The 21,928-nt window shown below is 42.4% G+C and overlaps 1 protein-coding gene and 1 long non-coding RNA gene across 8 annotated transcripts; one reads left to right on the top strand and one right to left on the bottom strand.

Annotated features, from left to right (window-relative positions):
- Nucleotides 1-1,643: 1,643 nt before the first annotated feature.
- Nucleotides 1,644-20,359, top strand: LOC102561986 (annexin A4). Of its 7 annotated transcripts, none has more exons than XM_059730589.1 (16): nucleotides 1,644-1,882; nucleotides 3,271-3,327; nucleotides 3,869-3,959; nucleotides 4,919-4,971; nucleotides 9,695-9,745; nucleotides 10,488-10,587; nucleotides 11,163-11,257; nucleotides 12,278-12,391; nucleotides 13,039-13,129; nucleotides 14,342-14,421; nucleotides 15,057-15,113; nucleotides 15,336-15,429; nucleotides 16,786-16,881; nucleotides 17,660-17,718; nucleotides 18,469-18,591; nucleotides 19,752-20,359. In XM_059730589.1, the coding sequence occupies exons 5-16, from the start codon at nucleotides 9,743-9,745 to the stop codon at nucleotides 19,809-19,811; spliced, it is 972 nt and encodes a 323-aa protein (XP_059586572.1). In that variant the 5' UTR covers nucleotides 1,644-1,882; nucleotides 3,271-3,327; nucleotides 3,869-3,959; nucleotides 4,919-4,971; nucleotides 9,695-9,742; the 3' UTR covers nucleotides 19,812-20,359. The 7 variants fall into 7 exon arrangements, with proteins under 7 accessions (XP_059586572.1, XP_059586573.1, XP_059586576.1 ...); XM_059730590.1 differs by having other exon boundaries at nucleotides 3,869-3,955; XM_059730591.1 differs by having other exon boundaries at nucleotides 1,646-1,750.
- Nucleotides 15,107-21,904, bottom strand: LOC109282017 (uncharacterized). Its single transcript, XR_009463336.1, has 5 exons — nucleotides 21,841-21,904; nucleotides 20,972-21,046; nucleotides 15,519-17,487; nucleotides 15,301-15,419; nucleotides 15,107-15,202 (listed from the first exon to the last, which is right to left on the bottom strand). It is a non-coding gene; the product is annotated as an uncharacterized LOC109282017 (long non-coding RNA).
- Between the last annotated feature and the right edge of the window lie 24 nt (nucleotides 21,905-21,928).

Here is a 21,928-nt window from a genome sequence, read left to right on the forward strand (position 1 = left end):
GGTTACTGAGATAATGGAAAGTTTTATGCCATACTTGACCTCTCAAGAAGCCTTTTGCAAGAAGAAATCTTGACCCAGAGTTGAAATCATAGAAATATAGAAAATTAGGGCTGGAAGGGACCTTAGGAGCAGGACCATCCCCAACTAGATCATCCCAGCCAAGGCTTTGTCTAGCCAGGTTTTGAAAAGATCCAAGGGTGGAGCTTCTACCACCTCTCTGGATAACTTGTTACAGTGTTTTATTACCCTCCTAGTGAGAAAATGCTTCATTATATCTAACCTAACCTTCCCTTGCTGCAACTTGAGACAGTTGCTCCTTGTTCTGTCATCTGCCACCACTGAGAACAGTCCAGCTCCGTCCTCTTTTGAACACCCCTTCAGGGAGTTGAAGGCTACTGTTAAATCCCCTCTGTCTTCTCTTCTCTAAATCAAATTGGTCTGTGTATTAAGTCATTATCTATTAGCCTTAGAACTGAATCAATATTCTTAATAAAACTATTTCCCTTAATAAAAAAGTGTATCTGTAACTGATCTTGATGAAGTAATTGGTTTGTCATGTCAGGGGTGGAGCCATCTCATTATAGTCTCATCTGATACAGCTGCCCCTTTACTCAGGTTTCAATGTGTTTTATTTTTTTTCTCCACAAGATGGCACCACTGAACTGTCACAAACATGCCAAATCTGAGCAAAAGCTTATTTGACAGCTTAATTAAAAAAAAATTCTTAATTACATTTTAGAGTTAGCCCATTGTATCTGGCTGTTACCCATGGGTGTGCTAAAACATCTTGATCAGCACAGATCAGACTTCATCAGAGTCTGATGCCAGGCAGAGAATGACGACTGCATGGTTGGATTGCAATGTGCAGGTGTTTTAAATGTCATGGCTCTGCATATCTAGCTCTCAAGTTCAGTTATGTTTGTCTAAACAACAAAGCAATTGTACTATTCAGATTCTTAGAAGACAACTGGTTTCAGAGTCCTGTGAATGAAAATACAAAGCAAGGAAGCTGCAATTTACCCATGTGGACAAACTCCATGTTATTTAATATTCACATTTACAATAATTGCTGTAAAGTATTTTGAAGCAAGTCTTAAATTTTTCCAGTATAAAAAGATTATATGTTTACATAAATTGAAGACGTGAATTGTCTAAATAATAGACAGTATGACTGAGTCAATGCCCTCTGCTATTTTTTGAAGTGAATAACATGGATCTTTTGAAGAAGTTTGTATGTTTTGTTTCTGTTACTATTCCATGGAAATTAATGCCCTTCTTCAAAAAGGGCTGCTGAGAGTGTCTATTTTAGGAAATGCAAAGAAATTATTAATCAACTTCCCACTGTAGAGGTGGCTAAAATAATAATTGCCATTTTTTAAGCTTTGCAATTAAAGAAATGTAAAGCAATATTCAAAAGCAAACTTTATTAAATAGCAATTTAAAATCATTTTGGACATTACTACATCAATTAAAAGCTTTAATATCTGGTTTATTTTAGGGTTTGATTGTTTAACATCAGATATTGAAGATCTAGGCATTATGGGGCTAGGAGTTCATGAGTTACCATCTATGTTCCTTGAATAGAGAGGCAGGGCACTGTTGGTGCCTGCCACTTTAAGGGCTGAGACAAGCAGCCAGCAGGTGCTTGATTGTGGCAGCCATTTTAGATCTCTGGCCACCTATATAAACAGAGCAGTTGGCTGCTAGTAGATTAGATAGAAACATTGTTTGGTTGTGTGCAATATTGGGGGTAAGAGAGGAGCTGTAGGGGATGGTTTGGAGGTGTCTGGTCCTAGGCATGACCTAAAACTGCACCCTACTGGGAGTGGGTGGCCTGGAGGGGCTCTCAGTGGTGTGCCCCCCCCCCCCCAGGAAATACCAGGTCAGTTACCACCTTGGTGAAAGGTGGGTTGGGGCCCCCTAACCCCAGCTCCCACAACTGGGTGGGTTAACCCATAGTTGGGCTAAGGTGGACCCTGGTTAGAGAGTGGGCTAGAGACTCGGAGACCTGACTTGAAACACCTTCAATTAGTCAATGCTGGGGCCAGGACTGGAAGGGTCAAAGGGCCAGGGGCCCACTGTGAGGGATGCCCAGAGCTGAGGGCCTGGGGTTCTGACTGGCCTTGGAGGTGGGCCAGGGCCAGTGTAGCCAAAGGTGCTAGGGGGACCACAGCTGAGAGGGGGAACAGTTCCGGGAGCTCGGCAGCTTAGAATGGGGGTGGAGCAGGCCACCTGACCGAAGGGATCTAGCTGGGTCTAGATTGGAGGATTCTGGGGCCCAGTGTGAGACTGATGTTAAGAACAGTGGATGCCATCTGGGAGGCTTGGGCTGTGGTGTAGGGGAGGAACAGAGCTGTGGATAGCATCCCCTGGCATCAGGGCAAGAAATGGGCAGTCTCCTGCCTAATTAATGTCATAATTGTATATCAAGGTGTGGCAGGTAAGAAGGTGGGTGGCTGGCCTAGAAACAGGTGGGTGGGCCACTGGAAGACCAGCCCTGAGAGCCCCGTTACAAATAGCTCTTAAATCATGTGGTGAATTCGGCAGTGAACTAATCAAAATTTGGTATTTAGATCCCAAGTAACTGGGGTAGAAGTCCAATTAACTGGGGTAATTGAATGATATATAATAGTCTGTGGTTTGGAAGGAATAAAAATGCTGCTAATGACATTCAAACACTGACAAACATTGCAGGATTATTTTTTATAGTTTATATTGACCTTTTTTTAAGCTTGTATATCATGTAATTCCTGTTTTCTCAACTGATGGTTGAGAAGACTGTGGACATATTTAATATTGCTCTCCTCCATTATTGGTCCCGAACTTTATACGTTGTTTTTATGGAAAGCAATTTTACTCCCTTTTTTTTTTTTTTTTTAAGACTTTTTTTTTTTTAATGTTTGAGACATCTTTCTAATTGAGGACTGAAATCCTGCCCTATCCCCACTCATTTATTTTAAGGCTATAACTTGCTTCAAAATTAATGCTTTTTAGGGCTGAAAAGATGCTTTCTTTCTGCATCCCTGCTCAGTTGCCGATTACTTAAGCTTTCTCCTTCCCTACCCATGAATGTTCATATTACTCTGTTTTGTTCAGAATTGGACACTGTGTTGATCTCAGGAAATTAGAATGTATCGTTAACCTATCACTCGACTGCAACCATGTGTTGACTTCACTTCATTTTAATTTGCTTTTGTTTTTGCTTCAGTTAGTGGTTGGCTTTCTGGTTTTAAGATATATTAATAGCATGCAGTGCTTTGTCTTTTTCAGCATAAACCTCATCATATGAAATGGCTGATCAACTCTGCTAACCCATTACTAATCAAGGTAGAGACAAATGTGTATGTATACTGTCTTTTTAAGAAGGTACTAGTAAAGTGTCTATATGATCCTTTGTGTAAGGCCATTGAAGTCTGTAAAGATACAGCAGGGACAAATTTAGCCTAAACTCTTAAATACTGGATTCCTTGCTATGTTAATCTTCTAAGTAGTAATTGGGTTTTGAAGCAATTTATAGCTGGTGAATACAATATATTCTTGCATAGAATTCAATATTTATATGAAGTATCTCAGTGATATAATTTTAATGTGTGGGTTTTTTTGTTTGTTTTTAAATTGGTGCAGAAGAACAGGGTTTGCACATAAGAGCTAGTCAAAGAATAAAAAAGAAAAGCTCGTCTGACCTGGAACACTGCTGCTGCTTTTCTTTTTTTTAGGGGACAGTGTATCTAATAAAGACAATAAAAATAGCTAGCTTTCTGATTTTAAGAAGCGAGTTGCTAGAATGTCTTGGTCTTCTTAATTATTGTATTATTTCCAAGTAAATAGTAAATGGACTAATCATTCTTTGACTAACCTTTTTAAAAAGGTTTTCGTTATATAGTCACAGACCACAAGAAAATAATTAAAGGCAACAGCATGAGGTGTGGCAGGAAGCTTGCTTGCCAAAGATGATGTGAGTAAGTACAAATCTTGCTTTGGACTGCATCAAGCTACGTTGTTATAAATATGTAACTTTTGAGGCTTCAGCAGTCTTTTATGCTGTAATTGAATACAGCATTAACATAAGGAATGATCGGACATCTACATTCAACTTGAGGGGGAGTGTTTAAAGCTGGTACTTCTGCTAAATGCCTGTTTCAATTGGCTCACCCACTGTGGTGATGACTTGGCTAAATAGCATAATTATGAACATGTTTGCTCTGAGAAACTGTCATCTTGGTTCAGAAAATAAGCTACTGCAGGATGTCCCAAGTATTTAACTTTTCTGTTAGATCCCTTGGTTATACTTGGGCTTTTTGATAATAGCAAGAAACTTAATTGCAGCAGCACCACAAATTATTTGATCCTAACCCTATAGGAACCTCAGGTATGTTCGTAGGCATTGAAGTTGGTAAATGATGCTTTGTTTGGACTTGGTGCCTTAGAAACAAGGTTGGGGAGCAATTACCTTTTTTAAAAAAAAAAAAAATCAATTACACTTTTCAGTTGCAGAACTAGAATTCGGAAGCTTCTGCTGCAGGTAACAGACACCAAGAGCAGCTTGCAAGGGAACAATATAGATTAGATAGATTTTTATTCCTGGCTATAATTAAATTGGCTCCCAGGATTCTTCTGGAAAGGGGCTGCTCTTGGCATTTTATTAAGAATGATTGATTGCTCTACCACTATCCATTGTTGGCATAAGAAGTGTTCCTGTAGCTTGCCAACAAAAATGTGAGGCGCTTACTAAAGAACCTGTGCTCTTTTTTCCCCACGTACAGGAGCAAGTAGCTTAATATTTAGTAGAGCACCCTGCAAATATTATTGTACTAATATTATAGTATGGAGTAATCCACCTCCTACACACATCAAGCAAGGCCTAATTGATATTTAATTTGAAGAGTCTGTCTTTTTCTAATATTTCTTTTATCCATAGGCTACAAAGTTTGGGGCCTGAAGAACACATGGACACCCAATAAAATGGAACAAGTAATGTGTACTTGTTTGAGAACAAGTCTCAGGAATGTACTGATAACTTGCATGTCTCTTGCATTAGTGTTGGTAGAGTTTGGTTCAAAATTACCAGTTCACTTAGGTGTGAAAATGTTCTTGATTGTGTTGCTTCCTGAGTACAGGATTGTTGACACGGCTCTGGGCATAGTAGAGTGAGCAAGATAAGACCGCCCACTTCTTAAGCTAACTTGGGGTCCAAAAAAATGTTCTGGCTTCTTCATGTAAACATGGTATGATCCCATTAAAGCCAATGAAGTTACCTCAGAATGACTCCAGCCTGACAAAGAAGGGAATTTTAGCTAACTTCCCTGGGAAAGGAAGCAACATGCTGGAGGAGCCAGGGGTGTGGGTGTAGGTGTGTATGTTCCGGGAGGTGGATACCACATGTGCCACACCGTAGGTGGATGCCAGCTGTCTAGTATCAGAGTTCCCATTATGAAATCCAGCTTCAGGTCCAATGCTCACTAGAAACACCACAGGCAGAAAGAACTTTCCTCTAGTTGATCAGAATTTAAGAATTGAACAAAACTAGCTGTTGCTTATGAGACTAGGAAAAGTGTGTGTTTTTTGTTTTTTGTTTTTTTTTTTTTCATATTCACTTGCATACTTTATCCCCTTCTGTCCTTGTACCATTTGTCTTCATGAGTAAGTTCCTTCTAATTTGGGAGGGTATGCAATTAAATGCTAACAACCTGAACAGGAATGTCAGCACATGACATGACTCTAGAAGTGCAATCATGGAATTTCATGTGCTGCAATTGCTATTCCAGATGTCTTCCTTTTGAAAACAAACCCCAAAATTAGGTGTTGCTCCACCTATTTCTTAGTACATGAGTGACTGCTATATAAGCCTGTGGAGATGGGGAAATGGGCACTCTTTCCCACTGGCTAAAAGGTAAACGTGAATTTAATTCCCAGGAAGCTTCTGCTGGTGGTACACGTGAGTAAACAGGGGGCGGGGGGAACCCAACTCTTAGTGCTCATTAGCAAACAGTATGGTTGAGGGGCTGCTTCTTAAATTTACAATTCTGTATTGCATCCCATCCCTGCAACTGCAATGACTCCTGTACCAGTGAAGTGCTGGATTGGCACTGAAATGGGTTAGTGTTAGCTGATGTCACCTCAGACTCGGGTACCACCGAAGACCCTGATTATGCAAATGCTCAGATCTAACTTCTTGATGCTGAATAGTCCCTTTGACTTCCATGATAGTCTGGATTTTAGGCAGATACAATTTGGCTGGTGATATGCTGAGACCATTCTCTACAATGCTGACCCCTACTAGCTTATTGTGAGTTTGTACTCTCTAGTTTCTGTTTCCATCTATTGCCTCGTCTTGAATTTTTTTTTTTGAGGCAGTGAGAATCTCTGTCTTAGCTGAATTATCACTAGGAGTGTGAGGACTTTGACCATCTTCCAGACATGATGATAATAGATAGTATGTGAAGATCTGGAAATGATTGTGGCTATGCACTTGGAACCTATTCAGTTTCTTATATGATATATATGACTCATTGTCATGGTTATGGCTTTCTGCGGTGGTAAATAGTTTACATTGGCAAACATGTTCTATTGGCTTGAATGGACAAACAGTTGGGTCTAGCATCAAGGAAATAAGCTGAGTTGCATAGTTTGTTTTTTGGCTTCTACATAACATGAGGGTTAATTTTCACTTTTTTTTTTTTTTTAAATGACCAGGGTCCATGTGGCATGTCTGCCATACATATGACTGTTGAAAAAGATGATTAACATCCTGTGCCAGATCATCTGGTATAAATCGGCTCTTACATGAGCTGATTATTTGGTTCCAAGTCTCATCTCTTGGTTTTCCTTGTAGTCTGTTTCTATGTAGTTCAAGATGCATTTGGAATTTCACTCGCCCTGCATGCACCTTCCCCCTTCTTAGCATAAATGCATAGCAGCAGGTATATTTAGAACAACAGCAACCAAAAATCCTCAACAAGGCATTCCATTGAGCCCTTTGCTCATACCGGGAGGAGGATGACAAAACAAACAACACATGAGAAGGCTGAGTCATAGGATTTTGTGCAGTCTTTGGAGTGCACTGTGCTCCTCCTCCCTGTAGTGAGAGCAAAAACAACTGAAAAGCAACCATGCAAGTTGAAGCAAAACTGTGAAAAGCATAACAGTGAAGCATTAGATGCATGAAATGGCTTGGGGCAATTCTTTTCCTATCCTTGCTCAGGCTGAGTAACCCCACTGCATACCACATGGCAACTGATTTGGTTGGAGGGGGTATTTGTTTTTTGCACTCCATCTTTTTCCAGTGGTCCAGCTCAGACAGACGGGGCCTAATTCTCAGAGGTGCTGAGCACCCAAATGCAGTGTAGATGCAAAATGTTAGCACCTTTGGAAAACTGGAACCTTCTAATAGATGCGTGTTGAAACTCCCTAGAATTGAGGTTTATCATTACCAGGTATTTCTGAATACTTAAGCCAAAAATACCTCTCCTAAGAACTGTCATCGCCCAGATGGGGAAATGCCTTTTGAGTCTCTACCATGCAAAAAGACAAGAATGAAACAAATGTTCTAAAATACCATGTGTTTAACTTTTATACTTCAATGGTAACGAACTCCAATGACTGTAGTGGGTTAGACCTAAGGTCCCTCTGGCCCAAATGCCTGTCTCCGATAAGAAGCAGGTGCTTTAGTGGAACTAAATGACCATACATCTCTGCAGGCATAAATATTGTATACTAATAAACATGAGAATGACAAGTCTGTACAGAATAAAGAAAATATATATAGCATGAGAGACCTGGACATAATGATACACTATCCATAGCTGTATGGAACCAAAGGCTTAAATCTTTTTTTTTATGCTAGTGGGGATGGTGGGACTTGCATTCACAATAGTTACAAAACTTTAAGAGTGGAGATAATGTACCATGAGCTTTACTACACTACATCCTTTTCAGGGGGTAATCATCTTAGCTGCATAGACTTTGACACTGTGCCTGTTTTATAGTAGCTGAGTATCTGGTGTTTTATCTCTTAAACTGCAAGCAATAGATTATAAGGACAGACTGTTAGACACTGGGGCTTCCCCATTCTGTCTATTTTCCCTAATATAACGTAGCGGAACATATAGTGTAACCTAAAGAAACAAACCCCCCCCAAGGTAATCCATGCCCTATGCTGCTATCCTGGAAGCGAGCTGGACAGCAAACACCACATGACTTTAGCCATGCTGCTTAATATGCTGTGGGAAGGCACTCGGGTGCAATGGTGATGAGCACAGTACTGGAGGTTATGGAGAACTGAAACCCTGGTAAAAACCATGTCAGAAGAACTAAAATGAATGTGTTCAGGTACAGTTCTCGTTTGCTGAATGTTGTCTGGGCCTTAGGCTACAGGGTCTCCTATTCATTAGGTATAGCACAGCAGTGGCAGGGGCACCTTTCATATGGAGTGGAACCTCCATTCTGTGGCATGCTGTACCAGCACAAAACAAATGTGTTTTCTTGCTTGACCCAGCTCAATAGAGGGAGTTAAGGAGGGTGCATTGGACATTACCAGAATTTTTCCAGGCACTTAAGGGAATTAAGCACCAGCACCCAAATGGTATCTCAAGCACCCTTTGGCTCCTTTACAAAATCAATGCCCTTAAGTTAATAAGAGACAAATGTATGCTCAGAATACATCGGGGAATGGGCAAAATACAGCCCATGGGCTGGATCTGGCCCGCCAAGGGATTTTATCCAGCCTATGGTGGGTCCCTTAGACCTGCCCAGTCCAGCCCAGGTGCGGGGGGTGGCCAGTCCTGCTGCTCCAGAAGCATAGCAGAGCTAGGGTAGCATGGCAGCTAGACTCACTTCTCAGCAGCCCCTGCAATGGTGGCTCCTTCCAGCTGCTGCTGCCAGTCTCTGCTGCTGCTGGCCTCACTGCCTGGGCCCCTGGCCTGTCTGCCCCACACCCACTGCTGGGGCCACCAAATAGAGCAGGTGGGGGAAGTCTCCATGGAGACTAGCCCAGGACCCGCACAGGGAGGGTGCACTCAGCCAGGGGATGGGGTCACAGGCTGGTGGGGAGCGGGGCAGGGCCTGGGCCAGAACTGGGATTGTGGGGTGCTGACCGCATGGGGCTCTCTGTATGTTCATGTGACAGGTGCCGGTTCCATGGGCAGGGACATGAGGGGAGTGGATCTGGCTCTGTCATGGCCCTGCAATCCCAATCCCAGAATTTTTGCTGGGTAAGGGGTGGCAGATACTAATCCGATCTGGGGGGTGAGGTGTTGACTTATCCCAAGACAGGTCACCACAACTCTCTAAGCGGCCCTCCAGCCTGCATAATTGCCTACCCCTGAAATAAATAATTCTGGCTTCTGAAGTCTTCAATCTTTGTGCATGCCCAAATGCAGTAGGCACTTGCTATAATCCTTAACCCTGTTGAAGGTTAAGGTGTTGTTATTTGTTCAGTTCAACTTGGACCCTAGCCACTGTCTGGAGGATGAATGGAAGCCATTCTAGCAGAAATATTGGTGAGCTGTCACCTCCTGCCCCCTCAAAGAAAGGAACCAGTAAAAACGATTATTTTCACTATCCCCTGAAAATACTATCCCCACTAATCTAAATTACTGCTGGGTAGATGCAAGTAGGAGAGGGGAGAACAGTTAATTTATTCCCAGGACACTTCTTTTTTTTTCCCCAATTCTTCAAGACCTCTTTTCTATTGCAGATTGCCATCTGTGCAAGGATCTTCATCTGTTAACAAGCCACCGTGGCAATGGTGAGTGTTTGTTGTCTGCTACTGAGCTGAGGGCCAACGTTGATTAGATTAATGGAGCCAGTGTGAATAATATTTAATTAAACCCATGATGTAGCAGCAAAATTATAAAAGGGCATATGGTTGCTAGAGTAAGGATCATCTTACATCGGTGATAGATGTATCTGTTACAGTCCTGATATTGCACTACTTGAAATATGTAAAGAGTTGACTTCCACCAAAACAGAAGCAGGGCTTTGTAACTCAAAGGAAAGGGTACTAGAATGGAACCAGGAGAAAGTGGTTCTGATATCTATCGTACTCCTAAGTGGCTTCCTTGATCAATTAACTGCAGTACTTCAGGCAGAAGCTTTTTCTTATCTGTGAAATGACAATGATGCTCTTGGGCCACTGGTTTAAGTGCCACAGAAGAACCTGTCTTTGGGGATACTGCTGCTTCCATGGTTACCCAGAAAAAGATTGGTCACCGAAGAGGGAGTAACATTTGGAGTACACATAGGTGCCTGGATACCAGTTGTGGAGAATGAATTTCTTTACTTCATTATTGCAGTGCAGGCAGGAGCCAGTCATATTTCCCCCTCTCCACCATGCCAGTGTATGTGCCTTTATTCTCAGCTGGAAAATAAATGTAATGGACTGGAAGGCAAATACTTCAAGCCTTGGTGGGAGGAATTAAATTGAACTGGGATTTTTTTCTACTCTTCTATTGTCTGTCTTACACTATATCTGTTAAATTTTTTTTTAGGCTGAATGCCAGGGCACAGGCAAAACAGAATCTAACTTCAATTCTTATTATAATGCTGCAGAGGATGCATATAGACTCAGGAAAGCCATGAAGGGATGTGGTGAGCTTGTTATCTTTTTTTCCCTGGCTTAAATCCTTCTCTTTTTCTCGGAGCTCTAGGGTTCCTGCTGCTCCATAGAACCAAAATTCAACACCTTGTAATCTTCTCTCCTCTCCTGGTTACAAAGCTATTTACAAATAAATGTTAGGGGTCACTTCATTATTCCAAGAAATGCCTAATTCTCTGGAATGCAACAGGATAGCTGTTACACACGGTATAATGGAAGGCAGCTTAGGCAAAAGTGAAGAACAACATCCAAAGTGGGTCCTGAAAAATTCATTTCTGAACTAGGGGATACAAAAGGAATAAGCCCCTTTGTAAGCCCTGTTGCAGAAGACATGAATGTAGAGAAGCTTTAGCTCAAGCATATGCCCTCAGTACTGGAAATCCTCACTTGATCTCCTTGTGTTTGCCAGCTGCCAGCCCAACATATGCTTTAGGTCAAGTTTTCTAGTGCCAGGGAAAACCAGGTTTTGGAAGGTGTGTAAACTGGTTTGTCAGGCTCAATGAGTTAGCAGTGGCCTTTTGTTTCCAGTGTTAACCTCCTGGGTCGGCCTTTCTTATATCTCCCCCAGGTACAGATGAGGATGCCATCATCGATATCCTGACCAGCAGAAACTTGTGCCAACGCCTTGAAATTGCAAAAACCTATAAAACTACTTTTGGCCGGGTATGTGGCCTCTAACTTTGATTATGCCTTGTAGACCTTTCCTGGACTACATAATTTGGGTTGACTATTAATACCAAGTACAGAAGTTGATGTGCGCTTCTGTTGGCCTTACAGAAAGCTTACTGTAATGTTTGTTCCTGTGCTGCTTTGCAGCCAAGAAAAGTTGGAGAATAGCTGATCTCCATTATCCACCTGAAATCTGGCTGAGCAATCTATATGTATGCCTGCCTTGATTTACTGCCTATATGAGCTACTTAATACCCCATGCCAATGAGTTGATAAAACTAACCCAAGAAAAGATTAGCTTCCCTTTGACACGAAGTACACCCAATTTCAAAGAACCCTGCTGTGACCCTGTGAGATGCATCTAGCTATCCTTTCAGAATCCATAAGCTATGATTGCCATTTCATTAGCATCTCTTCTACCATACAATTTCTATATACACAAAAAGGCTCAGGCTTTTAAAAGTATTTAGGCACCAACTTCCATTCAAATCAGGTTTTCTCCCCTGATCCTTTAAAAAATCTAGGTGGAAAACTTTGCTAGGTTTAAGGCTCTTTGTCAATTCTTAAAGCCTACACTACCATGTTTCCATTAACTTGGAGTAATTTTTTTTTCCTTTTTTGGGTACTTGGGTTCAATTACTAAGGCACATTAAATAATAGCAAAACTGGAATTAAGAAGTTTCTAGTACCCAGCAGCTATGTAAATCGGGCACTGGAGGTGAAGCAGGGCACCCAAAAATGAAGGCAGTTGAAATGAATGGATGCTTTTAATCTTTTGATGCATATCCATGGCCAGAGAAGCTGATGATGGAACAATTAAGCTAATGGTACATGATCCTGAAGAAGGAAGTATAAAACAACTTCTCTGCTGTGGGAATGCTAAGGAGGAGTTAAGCAGGAAGTCTTTGAAGTAACCAGGCTGGCATTTGGCTGGGCATCATATGTAAGATGTGGCCATTTTGCTCTGATGGGTAATGCTTTTCTCCTCTTCTACATCCAACCCTGGCTTTCTAGGACTTGATTGATGATCTCAAGTGTGAGCTGTGCGGAGACTTTAGGAGAGTGATTATTGCAATGATGATGCCTACAGCTGTGTATGATGCACAAGAACTGAGAAGGGCTATGAAGGTTTGTAAATCATGTGTTGCCAAACGCTTAGGTAGGTTATGACATAATTTAAGGAAAACTCGCTTCACAACTACCCCTCAGGGAAGGAAGAGTGCTGTGTGCTACAGACTCCAAAGTCGCTCTAATCTAATGAATCCCTTGATATCAAGGGGATGAGAACTGGAAGAGAATTCATGCATTTGAACCTGCAAACCCTTTTCATGCCTTCTAGTCTAATGAAATTTTTATTCTAAAGCATGATAAGATGACAGATGGCCTGGGAGGTGGGAGAGCATTATATAGGTGAAAGTTACCATATATTTCACACTGCAAGGTCATTTCATAGTTCTCTAATCTGTTACCTTATGTAAAACTGGATTTTTTGCTGAAGGAGCTACATGGTCTATTAATTATAAATATAGTATTAACATAGCAACTTGCATTTCCAAAAGGGTCTATGTAGAACCATCACATCCATTCCAAAAAGTAGCTGACCTAGTACTCCTATTTAGCAGAAAGAAACCAGGGCAGTGAAGTCAGACAATTTGCCAAGGGTCACTGAGAGGGAGTGCTCCTTAGAACCTAAACCTGTTGCATGATCTTGTGCTAGAGCCAGTCTTTTTGTTGGCTAGTTGCTTTATCATTGTGTTTCTCTGTCATGTGTTTAGGGCTTAGGAACAGATGAGTGCTGCCTGATTGAAATTCTGGCTTCACGTTCTAATGAAGAAATCCAGTGCATTAATGAAAGCTACAGATGTTGTATGTAATATAATTTATGAGTGGTTTTTAATGTTAGTACATTGGTGGTAGTCTGTTTTGTTGGGGAGGGGAGGGTTGATTGAGGGGTAGTTTGTGGGGAAAGTATGTAGGGGATTCTGATTTTTAAGCCCTGGTTTAAAAAACCAAACAAAAAAACTGTACTTAAGTGTATGCTTAAGTTTCAGTGAAGCCTTCTAAACATCATGTCACCACAAGTTGGTCCTAATGCCAATTTACTGATTGAAGTAAACTGGAATGGGAAAAAGGACAGGCAAGATTGTGGGGAGGTTGTTCGTTTGGAGGTGAGGAAGGGCTGGGGGGGGGGGGGGGGGGGAGGCTAAAAATAGCCCAGGACGGACAGAGAACCCCCCTGATCTCACCAAACATCCCTGCGAAGCCACCAGCTCTCCCTCCCCACAATCTGCCTGCCCTTCCCCCACCCCAACTTACTTCAGCCAGCTCCCTGGACCAGTGAATGTCTGTTAAAACACCCCCATGGGCAGTTTGCAGGAGCAGGGGCAATTTGGTGGGGTCAAAATCCTGGGGGGTTTGGCTCCATTGGTCATCCCCCTCCCAACTCCCTCTGCAGACCCTTCTGGCACCCTAAATCCCCTTAGCTCCCCTGCATATTTGCTAGCCCCCCAATGCATCAAAGCCCCCCATTCTTCCTCCCCCGACTTACCTTAGCTCAGGCTCTCAGCACCTAATTACAAAGTTAGATCGGGGGCCATTTCTAATGCAATTTTACCCCTCAAACTTCTGGCTGTAATGTCTGTGTGCAGCCTGAATGATCAGCAAGGTAACAGCTCTTGCTTCATCAGATCTCAGAGTTAGTGGGTGCATATACACATACACTTTAATGTGCAGTAGCCTATTCTATTGCACATGAAGCCATGCTAATATACTAATGCATGGTAAAATAGGCTACTGTGCATTAAGCATCACCTAAAAAATCATGCACTTGCCCCACTTTGCAGTAACCCAGCCTAATATGCATTTATTTATTACTTCATATTAAACTAAATTTTAATGTGCATTGGGAAAAGTGCATTAATGCACATGTAGATGCACCTAAGGTGCTTTGATACCAGAGTTCTGCCTGCCAGATTTTGGTTATGATCTTGCCTTTGAAAATTATTGTGTTGCCTAGACCAATGAGAACTGTTTCCTGTGTGTGACATGAACCGCGTCCACTTCTGTTTGTCTTGCCAGTATATGGACGTAGCCTTGAAAGAGACGTCATATCTGATACATCTGGCATGTTCCGAAGGGTGCTGGTGTCTCTACTAACTGTGAGTGCCGCCTAAGAAAACATTATTTTTGGTTGCTAATTTGCTTCCCATCTACCTTATTTACTGAGGTACAATAAGCTAACCACACCAATGCTCCCCTTTCTTAAATTAATGTGTCAGGAGTAGCACCACCAAAGTCATTAAAGTTATACTGGTATGAAGGAGAATCAGGTAGACAGTATTAAACAGCAGTGCTGATCTTCCCTTTCATCTGTGCATTTCTCTCACTCCCTACTTTACCATGTGCTCTTTTTACCCTGTGTCTCCATGCTTGGGACAGCATCCCCAAGTATCACCTTCTCTCCTATTGCAATGGCTTCCTCCACAGGTCTGCCTCAGGCCTGTCTAGATGCCACCTTCCATGTCATGTGTTTGATGACCTATTGTGTTTGGTCTCATTTGCAATGCTTCTTGGAAGATGGAATCTGTTTGTGTGGTTCACATGGAGGGGTGCAAAAAATACCAGATGCTTAAATAATATTCTATAGCCCCTTCCTTTTTTTCCTTGGTAATAGTTCAGCTGCCTTTTAAGTTTATTGAACATGAGGATACATTTAGAACAGCTTTTACTGAACTCAGATCTGGGAAGCACTCTAAAAGGCTGGTTCAAATGCAGGATTTTTCCTTTTTTGCAGGGAAACAGAGACATAGGATGTGAAGTGGATGACTTCCTTGCTGAGCAAGATGCCCAGGTCTGTAGTAATCTGGATTTTTCTTAGAGGATATGGTTCCTCCTTCTGGTATTTGCTGAGCTCATAGTCTTTCTGGACATTAGTTTTACCTAGAACATATCCAGAGCAGTCAGCTGTGCAGGGCACTGGTATGGGATGTGAGAAAGCTGGGTTTTCCTGGGCAAGGAACATGACCTCTCTCCCTTACCTTCCACATTATGCTATGGTCTTGCTGCTTTCTAGTGCCTCTACCATGCCGGGGAGAAGAAATTTGGAACCGATGAGGAACAATTCCTATCTATCCTCTGTACAAGGAACAGAACTCACCTAATAAGAGGTAAAAAAAATCTTAGCAGTTTGTTATATTTTTTCCCAAAAGACACCTTTTTAGGTACATAGAAATCTCTTGGATAAATAGACACAGACCTTTCCCAAAGTGCAGCCGAGACCCAGTTCCAAGGGGACATGTCTGCTTCAAACCATTTTCATTCAGTGCCTGCCCTTCTGAGCCCAAAAGAAACTGCTGAGAGAGGAGATCTGCACCTGTCAAAATAACTTGCATGCTAGGCTTTAAGCCAGAGATAGATAAGGCTCTGGTAGCCACAGTTAGCAAGCAACAGAGTGTAGGAGCAAGTTTCTTGGCAAAATTCTTCTTCAGAGACCCAAGTACAAGCTCTTATCAGTTAACTTAGATGTTTTCCAACTGCATCCTGTATGAACTTGATAATGGCTCCTGTAGAGCTGGTGGACTCTAAGTGCTGATGGGAATAAAGCTCCCTCTTGTGGCAGAATGTGATCCCAAAAAGGAAAAATAAGGACCTGTCATCGAGAAAATGAATCCTGATTTGAGGTAGAACGTGAGCTGAAAGAGAGATGAGCTCTGGGAGGATTTCTTAAATGGATGCTCTTTATTCTGGAGTAAGATTCCACTATAACTGTGCAGAAAGAAGAAGCTGAATGGTACCAGTTATCTTTACTCTGTGCTCACTTGTCTGTGTGTGGTGCTGAGCTGTAATGATGCTTCATCGGCCACTACAGTACAACAGACTGTGCCTCTACTCTTCAGTTTCTCTCTCAGTTTGCTGAGAAATGTGCAGTAGCCTGTTAGCAGAAATTCTGAAGAGATGTCCCAAATGGGGCCATCTTCACTTGTGCACTACTTGTACCATTGCAGGTAGCAGTACCCTTTTCATTCCATATTTCTGCTATTTGGAATACCATCCACAAGTGCCTGCATTGCAAGCTGTTTAGTTTGCATTGGATGGGCTGCTTTATTTATTTATTCTGGACTCCATTCCTTATAGATGGACTATTAACTTACTTGGCAAAGGAATTGAGACAATTCAGACCTTTACTGATTCAGGACTATTCACATAGTGAGTTAAGGTGGAATAATTGTTGTGGAAGGCTGTGAACAAGTCCTAAGCAACCCCTGTCACCATTAATAATTCACAGCAGTATTTCCAGCTGTTATTGATCGGCCAATTCTCAAAGATTATATACCCAACCTTAAGATCAAATGAATTAATTTTTATACTATTATCTCCAGTGGAGTTTTCAAACTAAATAAAGTGAAGTGTACACTAGGTATTCAGCTGGGTATTCTGGCAAACTAATCCTTGGGGGTAATATTTTTTGTGTATTGCATTTGAAAGTCTCACTTCGGTTTTCCACTTGTGCTTTCTTTTTCCAGTCTTTGATGAATACCAAAGGGTCACAGATAAGGATATCATAGACAGCATTAAATCTGAGATGTCAGGTGATCTTGAAAATGTCTTTGTAGCTGTGGGTAAGTGTCCTATTTTTACCTTGGGGATTATATACTTAGTTGACTAATTAACAAGTATAATGGGAAAAGAACTACTAGTACCCTCAAATTGAAGTGCAGTTGATTCAAAATCCTTTTCCTTTTACACTGCAGAGGACACAAGCATCTTATCTAAAGAAAAAATATTGAACTTGTTTCACTCCAGCTAAGGCGGGCATCCATTCCTAAAAATGTTGTGTCCTTTAGTCTACCCACTCTCTTAGCATTTCCATTACCCGCACCTCTGCTATTTGTGGACATCCACTGTCTCTATTCCTGGTATAGGTCACTCAGTTTGATTCTTTGCAGCTATAGCAAGTGGCCTTAGAAGTCCTACAGCTTCCATTTTATTATTTCATTTATTTTGCTATCTGATACTCGTGGGCTGAGACTTGCCACAAAGGAACATTTCAAATATTAAGCAATTTATACACAGAGGCCCAAAACCTCCACTTAAAGTAGGCTAACCAGAAAGTTAAACACAGGGATTATGCACTGAACCTGCTTTGTTTGGCAAATGGCCTTGAAACTCCATCCTAGACCGTCACTCTGATTATAGCCGGAGATGTGCATGTTTTGCCTCAGATCCTAGAAAGAGACGGACAAACAAAGCTTTGCACCTCTCATTGGCTTGCCACACAGATTGGCTTGAAGCAATAACTTGTAATTATCACCAAAGGCTGTCTTAACTTAAGAGTTAGAAAAATTCCCTACTCCCTCTTGGTTTCAAACTTATTTCTTTTTCTTGTCTTTTTCACAGTGAAATGTGTAAGAAATACGCCTGCGTATTTTGCAGAAAGATTATATAAATCCATGAAGGTAAAAAGCTTTTATGTGCAAATTGTTTATTTCAAACAAACTGGAAGGCAGTGAATGGTAGCTGAATGAACAATGCATGAAATTAATATCTAGAGGATTGACTTGTCTACAGAGCACAGTTTTCACAGAATCATAGAAAATGAGGGTTGGAAGGGACCGCAGGGGGTCATTTAGTTCAACCCCCTGCTCAAAACAGGACCGTCGCCAAGTAGATCATCCCAGCCAGGGCTTTGTCAAGCTGGGTCTTAACCTCCAAGGATGAAGATTCCATCATCTCTCTAGGAAACCCGTTCTGGAGCTTCACCAACCTACTACTGAGAGAGATTCTCCTAATATCCAACGTAAACCTCCCTTGCTGCAACTTGAGATCATTGCTCCTTGTTCTGTCATCTGCCACCACTGAGAACAGTATAGCTTCATCCTCTTTGGAACCACCCTTCAGGTAGTTAAAAGCTGCTATCAGGTAGTTGATAGCAGCCTTTAACTACCTGAAGGGAGCTTCCAAAGAGGATGAGGCTAGACTAGGGGCAGGCAATTATTTTGGGCAGAAGGCCACTTACTGAGTTTTGGCAAGCCATCGAGGCCCGCATGACAGGCAGCCCAGGGCAGATTAATTATCTAAATTTTTTAGGGGCCCTGCGGGCTGGATAAAATGGCTTGGCAGGCCACATCCGGCCTGTAGGTCGCATTTTGCCCACCCCTGAGCTAGACTGTTCTCAGTTTTGGTACAAGGGTTGTCTGTTTCCTTAGGGTTTGGGGACGGATGATGACACGCTGATTCGAGTGATGGTGTCCCGCTGTGAAATTGATATGTTGTCCATCAGGAACGAATTCAAGTCTATGTATGGGAAATCTCTCTACTCCTTCATCAAGGTAAGCTTTTCTCTCGCTAGAAACCTATGGCTGGAATTAGCAAAGGGGCCTTGAGAACATAAGCACCCAAATTCTTTTGCCACCATTGCAAGAGCCTGACCTAAATATGTCCAGATGATAAAAATAAACTAAAACCCTGATGGGCTAGCATTGGTTTAATAGCAGATCTCCTGCACCCTAAATGTGTTTCTAAAAACAACTGATTTGAAGTTATGCTTTTGTGTATTGAAAAATGAGGATGCAGGTAAAAGACTGGCCTTGATTCACTTCCTGCTTCTAGCTCTTTAAACTGTAAACCAGCTTGTTGACCAGCAAAAGATACTCTCTTTAATCAATGTGACCAGCTTGACTTCCCCCCCACCCCCCCCAACTCCAAAGATCAACAATGTCTCATACTCTCTCTAGAACACTGAGGCAGCCTGTAAAAACTTGGTCATAACCAGACAGATTATCACTTACCATAAAATTCCTTTTACATTAAGGTCATATAAATGAGCCTTATGTGAATATAAGTAAAGACCCTTCAAACTGCCAGCCCTGAAGGAGAGAGACTAGTTTACTGAGTACAGCTACACTGCAAGTGTCTTGGTTTAACATGAGTGCTTATGGCAAACTATGTGTTTGAATTTGGGGCTGGCATCAGAGTTTGTAGGAGGCAGACTGCTTCCTGTATACAGTAGTATTACCTTCTGTCTAGTACAGTCTTCCTGTATACTTGAGCTGGCCATGTTGACCCTCTGTTTGGACTGAAGCTGTATTTATAAATTTCAAACAAGAAGTCTCATTCCCTTTTTGTAAAATGGAGCCCCTAAATGGCATCAACCTCAGTTGGTTACCAAAGACCTGCAAGTTCTCTTGGGGACAGCTTCTACAACAGGGGTGGGCAAAATGTGGCCCGCGGGCCAGATGCAGCCCACAGGGCCATTCTATCCGGCCCGCGGGGCCCCTAAAAAAATTTAGAAAATTAATATTTATCCGTCCCTGGCTGCCTCTCGTGTGGCCCATGATGGCTTGCCAAAACTCAGTAAGCAGCCCTCTGCCCAAAATAATTACCTGCCCCTGTTCTACAATGATCTTGGTAGGCTGTAAATGATGCCATATAACCTTAGCTTTAGTTGGAAGCCTCATGATGTGTTCTCCTTTTTTCTTTTTTTTTTCAGGGAGATACTTCAGGACACTACAGGAAAGTCCTCCTCTGTCTCTGTGGTGGGGAAGACTAAACTATGCACAGCTTGTGGCTGTGGCTGAGAAACAGCTCACAAGAGGATCCTTCTCTTCCCACCCCCCCCGGCCCTTCAAATAGCTTCAGACCTGCTCTGCATGCATATATTGTACTGGTATAACTAGAACCATTTCTAGATTGAGGTTTTGAACAAATCATTTAGGCTCTGGGTTTCTGCCCTGAAATGGTAGATCTGGTTGGCTGTTGGCTTTCCTGTCTTGCAAGCACTATGAAACTCGGAAAAAGAAGCATAAACTTGCTGTCTGCTGCTCAGTTTGTCAATGTAATAATGTCTTTATTTTTATTTATGAAAGATGTATTCACTCAACAATGCAAGAGAAGCACATCCCCATGTTCTGTATATCCTTACGTTGTTGTTTTCCTCCCCTTTCCTCTGCATTACCTTTCTCCACTGTATGGCCCTAATTTTAAGCAGTTCCAATAAGCTAAAAATTCACCTGACCTTTTTATAGAAAGGAAAGAAACAATGCAGCCAGTGCTGTACAAAAGTGAAATAAAGAATGGATGTAATAAGCAATCTAGAAACTTGCAACAACTTGAGAGATGGGGAAGCTTGGCTTTGGTCCACCTCCTTGGGAAGAGATTTGCACGGCATGTTCTGAGCTGTGCTCTCTGTAGGTCCACCTTAGCTAAGTCACAAAGTATGGATTTTAGAGTTAATAATGCTCTTGGAGACAGCAGGCATCAATCCTCTTGGTAAGGACTGAGCCTGTGGCTTAACCTATTCTTAGCATCTTTGCTTTCTCACAAGGAGAGGGGCTTATGTCCCAACATGAAGAATAAGCAGCAGGAATAGGTAATCTACAAAGCTGTGTTCAAGGGTAAATGTATAACAAAACCAGAAAAAAAAAGTGCTTGGCACTTAACTGCTTTGTATGTCTGAACAGGATTTGAGAGAGACAATAGTTAAAGACAAGCTGGAAGCCTTTTTCATTCTCCACCAGAAATTGCTACTCTGTTCTCCTATTTCATAATGGCATGTGTGTAATAATGTTATTGTGACATCCCAGGTTTTAAGTTAAGAGATGGCTGGCTTGAGCTTATTGGGATTCATGTCAGCACCTTGCTGCCCTAACCACTTGGAAATCATTCTGCTCCCTACCCCCGGCCTATGTAGTATTAGGAAGAAAGCCCTACCCTGCCAAGAAGCAGTGTTGTTGTTGGTCCCTTGCAGCCTGCGGATGAAGCGGAGACTGGCTGTTCTCTTCCACCCTGCGTTGAAGAAAGCATTTCATCTAGCTTGTTTGTTTTTTTAAACACACACAGCAAGTCCCATTTTTATATGCTTCTTGCAGCATGAGATAACTGGTGTAACATAGTCGTCAAGGGAAGTTTCCCAGTCATGTTGTGTATCATCATCTTTGAAAAGCAGCAGGGTTACAAACCCTGCCTTAAATCCAGCAGTCCTCAGCTGCTCTGAGCTATTAATCAGCCTATGACAGTGACAAGTGCTGATCATTTAAGTAAAGGGTTTTTGCCCCTCTCCTGCAACCTTGCACCATTTTGAAGTAATAAAATGCAAACCCCGTACCAACTGCCAAACCCTTCTACGAAACAAAGTGTGTGGGTGAGCCTGGACCAGTCCCTTTCTTTCCACAAGGCCCAGTGCTTCTCTCATGCATATATTTTTTCCCCATCTATCCTGTTTCCTGGTAGGATACTTTCCCTGGAGTTATCAATATGCCAAAACATGAGGAGAAGGGGTGTGAAAGAGGTGCGAAGTGTGTGAGACCTGAGGTGTGTGCATGTGTGATGCGCAAGGTGTGCACGTGACATGGGCAAGCTTGGGAGCCCGAGCCCGATTTTGCATTCCACAAGGCCCGTTCCTAGTCTCTGCTTCTCACAGCTACCTTTTCCCTGCCAGGTTAGGACTTGCTTGCACGAAGCCAAAAGCTGAGCGGTGTGGTGGGGGTGCGTTTGCAATCTGCCAAAAGACAGGGGTTGCGGTGGGGGTGAGCCCAGACCCCCGTCCCCCATACACTCGCCCCTCTCTCCCGGAGCCTGACCTTTTCCCGCGCGCTCCTGCGACAGCAACGCTCCGGCGGCCGAGGGGGGATGGGGGCGTGGAAACGTGCTGCAGCCTGCGCCTGCGCC

This window comes from Alligator mississippiensis, chromosome 7 (assembly GCF_030867095.1).
Source record: "Alligator mississippiensis isolate rAllMis1 chromosome 7, rAllMis1, whole genome shotgun sequence".
Lineage (NCBI taxonomy): Eukaryota > Metazoa > Chordata > Crocodylia > Alligatoridae > Alligator > Alligator mississippiensis.

Excerpts from the sequence above, each read along its gene's own strand:
- LOC102561986 (XM_059730589.1), top strand. Across the intron at positions 12,392-13,038 it reads AACTGAGAAGGGCTATGAAG|GGCTTAGGAACAGATGAGTG; the intron begins GTTTGTAAATCA and ends TCATGTGTTTAG. Across the intron at positions 14,422-15,056 it reads TGCTGGTGTCTCTACTAACT|GGAAACAGAGACATAGGATG; the intron begins GTGAGTGCCGCC and ends CCTTTTTTGCAG.